At 55.9% G+C, this 12,024-nt stretch overlaps 1 protein-coding gene and 1 long non-coding RNA gene across 2 annotated transcripts in view; both read right to left on the bottom strand.

Moving 5' to 3' along the window:
- The window catches only part of RAB10 (RAB10, member RAS oncogene family), a 35,102-nt gene extending 24,883 nt beyond the window's left edge, over nt 1–10,219 (bottom strand). Inside the window, exon 1 of the mRNA XM_027455504.3 lies at nt 9,679–10,219. Within this exon, the coding sequence (XP_027311305.1) occupies nt 9,679–9,805 (127 nt within the window). The 5' untranslated portion in view covers nt 9,806–10,219. The remainder of the gene's footprint in view (nt 1–9,678) is intronic.
- LOC140002299 (uncharacterized) lies at nt 1,313–9,054 on the bottom strand. The gene is made up of 2 exons (XR_011808651.1): nt 7,538–9,054; nt 1,313–7,412 (listed from the first exon to the last, which is right to left on the bottom strand). It is a non-coding gene; the product is annotated as an uncharacterized lncRNA (long non-coding RNA).
- Nucleotides 10,220–12,024: the final 1,805 nt, after the last annotated feature.

Consider the following 12,024-nt stretch of genomic DNA (forward strand, 5'->3'; position numbering starts at 1 on the left):
AGCTCTCTGCTGCTGCAGCCATACCCACCAGCGCCTCCAGAGCACGAAGCATCGAGCAGCCAGCTGGGGGATGGCAAAGTTCACGGGGCCACAACTGCAAGCAGCTGGGTGGCGGTGGCACAGTTCTGATCTCTCGGCTCTGATCTCAGAGCCTGGGCAAGGGTCAGAAGATAACCGGGGCAAGGGGCGTTTCCCGAAATGGCTGCAGACGCCAGGCCCCGGGCATCAATCCCAGAATCAATGAGGTTGGAAGAGAGCTCCAAGATCTCTTAACTTGTAAGTACAACCACCATGAATTTCGGGTGCAGCAAGCATCCCTTACGCTCACACCCAGCACACTGAGATCCCAGAAAACGGTTCAGTCTCACCTTGGTGCCAGTCACCTGCCAGAGAAGATGGGGACCGAAGCCATTTTCAAGGCAGGACGGGTTACGAAGCCTCTGAGAACCTTTCCTCCCCCCCATTTATAAGCATTAATTCAATTTTTGCCTAACAGAGACCAACCACACGCAGCCTCTAACTCTCGGGGCTGGCCCTTGGTGGGGCACACGGTGCAGGAGGACTGGAGGGGGGCACACAAGGCAGGCGGCTCAGCAGCGAGGGTCCCAGAGGCCAGAATTCACTGCAGCGTTTTCCTCCTGGGGATGGAGTTCCAAGAAGTCACGTGGAAGTACAGCTCCAATGCCCATGGAAAAAAAAAATCTCTGCTCAGAAAGAAAACTGAAGCTTCCTGTTGACACCACCTACACTGCCGCTTAGGTCCGTGAAACCCCAAAGAGTTTCGGTTTCAGCACAAGCCACGACTTCTTCCAGAAGAAAGAAACTTTCTCATTTTGTTATTCCAGAGGCTGAACCTTACACAGGGCTCCCACAACCAAAACAAAAGAAAATGAACAAAGGAGCTATTTCAGTGATCTTTTATGCATACCAAGAGACAAGGGAGACAATAAGGTTTTTATTCGCAAGGTAGTAAGGAAAAAAAAAGGCAAAGCTCCAGCAAGAAATACAACTGCAGAGCTGCTCCCCTGCAGCAGTGTCCCTAAATTCCAGGTTTGGGGGCTGATTGCCCCCGCAGGACGCGGCAACCACGGGGAATTCTGTCCTAAACCACCAGGCACGTGTGCGAGGGATGCTCAAGTCCGATTGCATCTGATTAAACCACTTCTCCTGGGCGCCTCAGCCTACTTACGCTTTCTTCGTCAGCCCGAAAATAACCACGGCACACGGAGCCGCTCTCATGCACGCTGCTGCTATTTGCGAAGCAGAAAATTTGTCACTACTCGCTGGAACAGCGATTCTGGCCTCAAATTACATAAAAAGAACCCTCAAGTCAACACCTACCTTGGCTGCTTTCTGCTCACCAGCTTGAGGAGAAGGCTAGCACAGAAAGAAGGCGCCGGGTCCGTGCTGCCTGCTTGAGCAGTGGATTCAGCCCCTGGATGAGAGGCAAACACCTCGAAGCTCCCTGCAGCTCCTGCAGCCACCACTCGTGGCCATGCCCAAGCTAAGACCGGTTACTTTTTTGGGAATTGAGGCTCCGTAGGGCTAACCTCATGGAGGAGAGGCCATCGCTGCTGCTTCCAGCCCAGGCAGGGTGCTGGGACGTGCCTCCACCCGCGTTTCATCGGCTCAGCCGTGCCAGCAGCTGAAGGCACCGAGCACCAAACCCAAGCACGGGACTGAGCGACCACCTCCGGCTTCCAGCAGCACAACTCAAGGGTCAGAAACTCCTCCGTCATTTCCAAACGGGTTTGGGAGCCTGTCTGCATGCCAGAGTCATCACCAACATCTGAGACCTGAATCCACGATGCTTCACAGGATGGCTCAAGTTTTCAGAAGTGCATTTTTTTTGACAACCAGGCCATTACTGCACTGCATTTGAAGTTTTATGTATTTTCTCTGGTCAAACATTCTGGGAAGCTGCCTTTTCCAGCTCACTAGAAGGAACACATTACTTGTAAGTGACATATTGCTGGAAAAACAGGTTTCTTTCCCCAGAACTGGTGACTGCTGCCACTATTCACAAACTCCCCCTGACTGCAGCTGCCTGGGGCACACTGCGGGGTCTCACTGCTGCCAGGAGCAGCGGCCCCGTCCCCCAGGGCTGGCGACGTGACCCCTGCCAGAGGCTCTCAGCACAGAGCTGCTGGTGAAGGACACGCCTGTGGTTTCCTACCCTGAGTGCAGAGAATGGCATTGTGCTCGCTGTTAAATATAGCGTGTGCAGAGCGGAGCTTTGCTGCTCTATGACATGGGCACAGTTGGGTTTGTACGGACCTGAAGCAGCTGTCGTGTGATTGAGGATGCTCTCCGGTACTGAACACCAGCAGGTATTTACTCCAATGTCCAGGTTTCAAGAAAAGCTTCAATTTATGAACATTTCAGCACCAAGAACAAGAAGCTTTCACAGAGGTGAAGCACTGCAGTTATTTACCTCTGGTTTAAACCAATTCCTAGAAATCTAAGATCATTTCCACGCTGCGAGCAGCTGGTGCTGCCACCTCGCTCACCCCACGGAGACCAAGTTCTACGCCAGCAGACGTCTCCACCCAACCTCCCGAAGTTCTCCAGTGAGCAGCAACGCTCCCAGGCTATTTAGCAGGAAACCTGAAGCAAGGAAGGAAAAAAAAAACCACCCATTGCTGCAATATTGCCCAGAAGCACCACGTTTGTCAGGAGGTTTTTATCGCCGTCAGTAATTGTTACTGATCCTGCTACACTCAAATTGAACTCACGGAAAGAGTCCGAGAAACGGGGATCCCGTACTTTGAGGGTGGAAAGAGCTGGAAGAACGCCACCAGCACTGCCTTGAATCACAGGTTACCCCAAAATCAGCTCCCGGCAGCACCCACCCTGCAGCTCAGCGTCCCACTGCAACACCGAGTGGGGCCGCGTTGGGAATCGATGCCAGGACAGACCCAAAGAATTCAGGTTAAAGGGGAATTACACTGACAGCTGGGCCAGCAGCACCACAAGTCCCAGGGGCTGAAACCGAGGGTGACGACAGCGCAGGACAAACAGGGAACGCTGGAACTGCCCCAAAAGCTGGGTGAAGAGCACACGAAGGGGCTCTGAGCGAGACGTCGCTGCCTTCTTCATCCGTCGGCTCTTCCAGCTCTTAAACTTTGTCAGGAGCTCTTCACAAAGCTGGGGCCATCACCTAATCCCCTAAAACCAAAGGGAGCTCTTCAGACCTCCAAGGGGAACCTCTCCAGCCCGCAGCACCTCGAACACTGAATTCAGCCCCCAGCAGGGTCCTGGCAGCCAGGACTGATGGCCACAGGCGTGGAGCACAAAGCAAGAGCTTCTGACACATGGCCTCAAGCAGGGACACGTTAACTCGATGCTCTCCTTCTGGAGAGATCTTCAGGGAAGTTCCTGAGACGCCTCCGTGCGAGCCTCCAGCGTTTCTGCCCACCAGCCCCAGTCACCAAACCAGGAACGCGAAGAGAAGTGCAGATGTTCCGGAGCTCACCTGGGCCGTGCACATCCGCAGTGAGCACAGAGCCCGAGGAGCCAGCAGCACCACCTCTGTCATTGCCAGAAACTTGAGCAGTTAAAAAAAAATGTGTTTTGTTGTTTACTGGCAAGATCAAAAAGTGAGACGGAGATGAAAGCAGCTCACGGCACGCCGAACGGAACAGCGGTGGTGGTGGGATTCAGTGGAAGTTCGGACCTTTATTGTAGATCTGCAACGGTTCAGGAGTGAATCCTCTGTACTCCAGCAGACAAACACGCTGGTGGGACCACCCCAGAAGCAGGAACAGCTTCTGGTCAGGACCAGGTCCACACTGCCGAGGGCGTTTTGCTGTGATGGAACAGAAACCAGCCTGATCTCAGCCGCAGAGGAGACGAAGTCCTGACAGAACAGCTTCAGCCAAACTGCTGAGAGCCTCCTGAAACCGAGGGTGGGCCAAGGACCTCGAGCAGAGGAACAGGGCCGCCCATCTGGGGGCTCACTGGTAGGCTGGGTGATCACAGTAGAGGTCAGCGCAGGCATTCTGCCCGCAGCAGCAGGCAGGCAGCCCTCTCTCGGGCAGCGAGGAGTCACACTGAGGAAACACAAGGCACCAACGGGCATTTCTCCACACAACAGCCCCGGTCCCGCTGGGAAAAAGCCTGGAGTTGTCTGAACTCCAGAAAGGAACAAAAAACACGCAGAGACTTCAACTGCAACCCACGCAAGACTTCTGGTTCCGCCCACACGGAGCAGCAAACCCCACGGGGCTACGTGGTCCTGGAGCACTTTAGCCTCAGCACTGAGGGCAGCAGGGGCTAAAGCAGAGATCCTCCAAGTCAGGATTTCTTTTTTCCTGTCCCCTGGTTACATGTTTAGCAATGGACTCTCAATTAGTGCTCTAATTAAATACCAATACTAACTTTGAGGACAGAAAAAGATGCGGGATAACGACGGGAGTGCTGCTTTCTTTGGAGGAGACGCAGGTTGAGAAGCCACGAGGGAAGCACTCCCCTGCACCCCCCGGCTGTGCCCATCACCAAGCAAGGAGCTACAAAACAGCCCCTGGTTTGTAGGTCACAGAAGGGACACTGGAGATCACCCAGCCCAAACAGAAGCACCTACACCCCAACCTACCTGTTCCTGAGCAAGTTTTCTTCCAATTTCACCAGGCATTGCCCTCGGTCTTGTAAAACCCAAGAGCAGACTACGGACTGTGAAGACAGCCTGTCAAACTCAGCCCGCTCTCTGAATTTGAAACAGGCTTTTCCCCTAGGCAATGTTTCTGACTCCGCTCACTCTTTAGCTATACCTCGGTGCCCAAGTCACCGTTGGGCCTGGACACGCACACACCCCCCTTCCCAATCCTGCCCCCGTCTCCTGGCACTCCGCACAGCCAGGAACCAGCCTCCTGCAGGACAGCACAAGCAGCTGTGAACGCAAGGACGGCCAGAAGAGGAGCAGCAGCAGGGACAGCAGCAGCATAGGAAAGCAGCGGGCACAGCCGAGGGCTTTGAGGGCTTGGTCCTGTTTCATACCAGGGGCCGGGAGGGGAAGGGCGCAGGGAACGCGCTGGCACTGCCACCAGAGGCCATCAATCACACACCAGCTGCTATAAAATCAATTTGCACAAATAACCTCTCGGTGTGACTCCCACCCCCGTGTCCCCACGCCCCCAGCACACCTCAGGGAACGGCTGCAGCCCAGCAGAACAGCGAGGGCACAAAGCTGCCAGCCAGCTCCGTCCCTCGGCTCCTCCCCACAGAGATGTCCCCGTGTCCCTGATCAGGGACAAGGCACCACCAGCAGAGCTGCTGCTTGTTATTCCTGGCCCCAGGTGAGGAGCCAGCCGCCCCGCACCCCACCCGGAGCCCCCCAGGAGGAGCAGCCCCACAGTAGGTGCACAGCAGCCCCGACACATCCACTGCCACCTTCTGCTTCCACGCACAGAAGTGACCAGAGAGGAGTTTGGGGCGCAGGAGTGCTTGCTTTGGGGCTGCTGTTTGCTTTCAGTGCCCCTTTGGGTTTTGTTTTTTTTGCTTTGAGGGTTTTTTCTTGACTCACCCGCTGCATGTGAGGAGTGGGGCATGGCCTGAGCACAGCCCTGGCCCCGTATGCACAGAACCCGAGGCTGGTCGCTGCCAGCAGCTACAGAGAGCAGGCAGAAAGGGACACAGGGCAGAAGCAGCCAGCGCTTCCCACTGCTGTAGGCTTTTTTTTTGTACCCTAGAAGTTTGGAATACAGGTGGGTTCATTACAGCCACCACAGAGCTAAAAGCACTTTGACAACCCAAAACAATTTCTGACCCGTTTGTTTTCCTACCACGTTTTTCCCCCGTTTGCTCTCTGTGTCTCCTTCCAAATATTAATTTGTTACAACAAGGGGCAAACAAACCTCCCAGGGTATATGCAGAAACTCGTTAGTTGTATTTCTGATATCCGAGGACTTGCTTTAAGTTTGACTATCTAAACATACTATTATACAACGATCCCAAAGCAAACACTCAGAATCACTTCTAACAAAGGCCAAAGAAATTTAAAAAAATAAAAAGCTGAGAAAAAACAATTTCATCAGCAAGCAGTTTGCATATACCTTTGCCCTTAAAAGAAGGCAGCGTTGCACGCTGCTAGCACAGCTCCAGCACCAAGCCCTTCCCGCGTTCGGGATAAAACACTCAGTGACCAGACCTCAAAACCCTGCTGCTTTTTCTCCATCCCTGTATTTGTAGAATCGCCTAAGCACAGAGTTGAGGTGGTTGCAAGTAAAGAACAGGCCTGGAGAGCACCTGGATCTCAGCGTGGGTTACAACCCATGGAAGTTCCACCAAAGCCGATGGTTTCAGCGGGGCTCTCACGAGGACTGCACGCTCTTTGTTCTCCGGAGCACGTTACTGGAAGCATTCAGGTTCCATGGGAAAACATTGCTTGTGACTCACCTTAATTTGCATTTTACTTCGTCAAACAATAGCAATTATGTGCTTGAGCTCGTTCTGACATTCAAATCCTGAGGCCGCCAGCCCTCCCCACCCCACCCAGCAGCCCAGGCGCTGCTTTACCTGCTGACCCCGCACGGCCTCGCCGCGCGGACCCTCCTCAACCGTTCGCTTCCAGCCCTCAGCAGCTTGTCACGCCGGGTGCCAAAACAAATCGACAGCAGGAAATTAAGCACGTATCGATTGGAAGCTACTCACACTGCTGGTCCTAGAGTAAAGGACCTCAGGAGGTCCTGGGGATAGGGGCAGGCGGTGAGGTGGGGTCCCCCCTACACCGCAGGAGCGGCTTCCAGCCCGCGCCCTGAAGTGGAACTGCACCGTCACCACGACTGCTTAAAAAGAAAGATCAAAGCCATTTTTGCACCCCAAAATTGCTGCAAAATTGAGCCAGAAATGGCTCAGCCAGGCCCAGCCCTCTCCCTCCTTCGGTCGCTCTCCACCTGCGAGCGGCGGCGCTGGAGGCAAGGGCCCTGCTCCCCGCGGGGAGGCTGCGATGACTTAGGGATTCTCGCCGAGGAGCCACGGGGAGTATTTATAGCACCTCTGGCCGGGGTAACGAAACCATTCACACACGCACCCCACACATCAGAAGCTTTGCTGCTGTTTTGGCAGGAAATACGACATCAAAGCGACTCAAAGTGAAATGTTAAGCAGAGCCCCCCAACAAGCACCCGAACCGTCACCCCGCAGCGTGCTTAACCCGCTCCTGAAAGGTGTGAAGATGAAATTAGGGCACGCAGGTTGTAAACGTGGAGTAGGAACACCAACACGTTATTACAGCTGCATTTTCATACACAGACGAGCCTTTGCTTTACAGAACTGGATGCCTCCCCCCACCACACACCCTTTACGTACACGGACGGGCTCCAATAGTCCCCGAGAGCCGTCCCCGGCCCTGCCCGCAGCCACCCGTGCTGCAGCACATCGGACGTGCTGCGCTATCTCCGGCTCTTGGTGGAGCTCTGGGTAAACACAGAAGCATGAATCAGAGCTAAGCAGCTCCTAAGGTGGTTTCTCTCCTTTTCTTTTTTTTCTTTTTTGATATAAGGAGAGGTTCAGCCAATGAGCCAGGCGCCTTCAATGTCACCTGCTGTGTACACAAGCGATTTGGAAACGGCGTTTCCTCGTTGCTCCGGGTCAAAGACTCATCCAGGTTCTTTCCTGAACCTCTTGGGCTGCGAAACCCACCCAGCTGCTGCAGCAGGGGCCAGGTTATCCCACAGTCACCTCCACGGGCTGCGTGCCCCTCCTGGACCGCCGGTATTCCTGCTACTGCTGCAGGGAAAACCTGAGAGTGTTTGAGAAAACCCAATTTCAGGCAGATTGCGTTGTTTTAAGGATGCCAACGACGACTGGGCAGGTGTTTGAGCACACTGCAAAAGCCGAGGATTTTTCCCTCGTGGCTGCATTTGAAGGTGTTTATGTCCAGTTTCCATTTCGCCTGGCACTGCTTGCCCACACGCACACCTTCCCACCTCGTCTCCTCACTAAGCCACTGCAGACAAATACATGAAGCCACCTTCATGTGGTTAAGAAGATGAAATAACAGCACCACATGGAAAACCCATTTGTGCCCCCAAATCTGCCGAATTCCCCTGTGAAGACGGAAGCCTGACACCCTCTGACCCAGCCACCCACCTCGAGCGGTGCCTGCTGCTGTCACACCTCGACATTCGGCTCAAAATTTGGGAAAGAAAACTTGCCTTTTAGTGTATACACACCACAGTTTATCTACTCAGAGACGCTCTCAGCCTCGTGCACGTTTGCTGCTAAACCTGGCGATGCTCTGCTGGAAACCTCAAAACCTGCCGAGCGATGAACCCCGGGAGCTCATTATTAAAATCACTGGTCCCCAAAACACCAGCCCTCTGGAGCAAGAGCCACCTATAAATATATCCACCTGCTGCCTCCTGAAGCCAGACGTTGGCTGTTTGTAACTCTGCGAGCGGCCAGGAGCCTTCGAGCACCCTCCGACAGCGACCAACGCCGTGTGCCCCACGGCACGACTCGCCCAGCAGCACAGAACCACGGCAGCAAAATAAACACAGCCGCCAGGAGCCCAGGCACGGGATGGTAAAAGCTGGCATTAAACAACCTTCACTGCCCCCATCTCGCCCCCCAATCAACAACTCCTCAGCAGAACCACGAGCTGAAGCCCCAGCAGCTCTCAGGGCACTGCCCCCTGGCACTTCGCTGCCCTCCGAGCCCAAACAGATTTCCTTTGGCTTCAGATTACCAAGGTCTTGGCTTGCGAGCCTCTGCTTCACGTCTCAAGTTCTGAGCTATGATTTTTAGGGTAACGCTGGGGCACTGAGGAGGAAGCACAAGGCGTGTGCTCGCAGGTTCTCCCACCCTTGGTCAACACCTGCACGGCCAGGCATTTAAGGGATTTCCATCAGCCACAAAAAGCCGAGATCCAACCCATTTTTTCCCCCCTTGACGTGCGGCTGGTGCCCGCACACGTTAGTTACACCACAAGGCACGGCGGAAGCCTTAATTCCCTTAAATCACCACCAAAGCCCGTCGCAGAGAGGGTTTGAGGCTCGGCACCCAAGCTGCAAAATAAGGCGGCGGTGGGGAGGGGGAGAAAAAAATAAAATGTGGGGAGCCACAGAGGGAGGGGGGGGGGGTGAGGCAGCAGGGACTGGGGCTGGAGCTGGGAAAGGGACATGGGGGGGAGATCCAGCACCTGGGGACATGGCTGGGGGTGGAAGGGGGCAGATGGGTGACGGGGGGGACATGGGGACAGGGGGACACAGGGATATGGGGTCAGGGGGACCTGGGGATATAGGGACAGGGGGATATTTTGGGGTCAGGGGGACCTGGCAATATGGGGACAGGGAGACACAGGGATATGGAGACTGGGGACATGGGGACCTGGGGATATAGGGACAAGGGGACACGGTGATGTGGAGCCTGGGGAGATTTTGGGGTTAGAGGGACCTGGGGATATGGGGACAGGGGGACACAAGGATATTTTGGGGTCAGGGGGGTATGGGGATATGGAGACTGGGGACATGGGGATCTGGGGATATAGGGACAGGGGGACATGGGGACATTTTGGGGCCAGGGGGACCTGGGGATATGGGGACAGAGGGACCTGGGGATATGGACACTGGGGACATGAGGATATTTTGGGGTCAGGGGGACACTGGGATAAGGAGACCGGGGATATAGGGACAGGGGGACAGGGGGACATTTTGTGGGGGGTGTCCGGCGGGCACTGACCGATGGTGGAGATGAAGGTGGTGTTGAAGGCATCGTCGGAGAAGCGGAAGAGCACGCAGGTCTTGCCGACGCCCGAGTCGCCGATGAGCAGCAGCTTGAAGAGCAGGTCGTACGTTTTCTTCGCCATGGGGAGGCGCAGGCGGCCCCCGCCGCCCCCACCGCCACCACCACCACCACCACCGCCTGCTACAGGCCTCCCGCAGCCCTCAGCACCGGGGCCCGGACGAGGAAGAGGAGGAGGATGAAGAGAAGGAGGAGGAAGGAGGAGGCCGAAGAGGAGGAGGAAGGAGGAGGAGGAGGAGGAGGCCACAAAATGGCTGCCCCGCCGCGCTCCCCGCGCCGCCGCGGGCCTCGGCTGCTCCTCAGCGGGACGCAGCGGCGGAGCCCGGCCTCATAACCCCGGCCCCGATCGTTTCAGCCCCGGTTGGGCTCAGGTTGGGCTCGGTTGGGCCCGGCCCGGCCGTGCCCCGGCGCTCCCGGCTCGGTAACGGCGGAGGCCGCCAGGAGGAGGAGGGGAGGGGAGGGGGGGGGGGGCGGTGGCACTGAGGCGGTGCGTGCGGTGACGTCATCACGCACGCTGGGCCAAAGGCGGGGCTGCGGTGACGTCACGCGGAGGGGTTAAGGGCCGAAGTCCCGCCCCCTCGCCCCATCCCGCTGCGCTGATTGGGTGCGGCCGCTGTCTGTCTGTCACTGTGGGGGGTGACGTCACGCGGGGAGCCCCCAGGGAGGGGGGAGGGGCTGAGGCCGTGAGGTGATCGCGGGGCTCGGCCCCCTCACAGCGCCCCCCCCTCCCCTCATGAGCAGTTTTTGTCTCTTTTTAATAAAAATTAACCAATAAAGGCTGCTTTTCGGTGCCTCGCTGGGTGTCCCGCCGTGGGAGGGGCCGTCCTTGAGGCCGCCTCCTCCACACAGGGGTTAACCCGTAGGTCTAACAGCACACCCACCCCCAGCCCTTAAATCATGTATTTTAGGACATTTTTCGGACATTTCATGAATCCCAAACAGCTCCTGGGCCGTGCCCACCTCCCCAAGGAGCTCGTCCCATCTCTCCATGAGCCTCCTCTCAGTGACAAACCCCAGCCCGAGCTTCCCCTGACTCAGCTTTAAGCCCTTCCCTCGTCTCCTGCCACCCGTCACCGCGTAATTCACCCAATTTCAAAGATTCGGTAGAAAAAAAACACGAATTGTGCCTCAAAAGTAGCCTCTCTTCACTGTCAGAGAGGCAAAGTGGAATAATCACAAAACATTTTTACCTCTTCCCCATGTACAAGCCCGCCTCATAAGTCTTTATTGAAAATGTCTCCTAGGTATGAACGAAAATATTTTATTAGTATGAACATAAATTAGTATTTAAACCAAAATATTTAGGTCATGGAATAAATGTAACTGCCTCACCCTCTAAAATATTTGTCTGAAACTGAAATGTTTGGGGGGGAAATGCCGGTGCCAATGGACAGCTCCATCCTGCAGAGACCGCCACAGGTTGCCACAGGGTCCGCAGTCCCCAAAATATTCATCAGCACAGGCACATTGCTGGAGGTTTTCACAGATTTTTATAATAAATCTTGTATACTGCTTTGCAAACCAGGAGGATTTTTTGCCTGGGTTTTGCCCCCAAGTGCCACAGAAGATGCCCTGCCGAGGACAAGGACACAGCCGTGCCCTGTGTCCTGCTCCAGAGGCCGTCCCCACAAGACTGCACATTTGGGATGTCCAGCGAGGCGCCCAGCAGTTCTCACAGCCCTCCCCACCACATCTTCCCGAGGATCTTCCTTCCTGGTATCAGGAGGGCACCGATCCCCTGTGCCGAGGGCTAATTAGGACTCAATTAGGAGGAACAGAGGCAGCGAGGACCCGCGGGCCCCTCCTTGGCCGAACTGCTGGGGTTGCAACACCATGCTGAAGATGCATGCCCTTCAGATCCTGCAGCGGGGAGGGAAAAAGTGAATCACGAGCCCGTTGTGCAACAGTGTTTGAGTTTGGGGAGGTTTGCTGGAGGAGAGCTGCAACGCGCTGGGTTTGCTGGTTCCTCAAAGCCTCTCCCAAAGCAGGGCCCGGCCCTGGGTGTACGCAGGGCTGGGAAAGGGCTTTGTCATCCGGGAGGCATCCCCAGCCCCACGGCCTCAGCAAACAGCTTTGTTGGTGGCAGGCAGGGCAGGGACGTGACCTGGACCTGTGCTGCTCTGCCCCAGGCATGGGTTGGGCTGGCAGAGGGGGGAGCTGGCTCCTGGCCCCGCTCCTCGCCCCGAGGGATGAGCTCTGGGAGCCCTCTAGGACAGGCTCCACGGCCCCGCAGTCGCCTGCAGCTCCCAATGTTTCGGGAACTGCTGGGACGCGAAATCTCAG

The sequence above is a fragment of the Anas platyrhynchos genome, chromosome 3 (genome assembly GCF_047663525.1).
Source record: "Anas platyrhynchos isolate ZD024472 breed Pekin duck chromosome 3, IASCAAS_PekinDuck_T2T, whole genome shotgun sequence".
In the NCBI taxonomy this organism is placed as follows: Eukaryota; Metazoa; Chordata; class Aves; order Anseriformes; family Anatidae; genus Anas; species Anas platyrhynchos.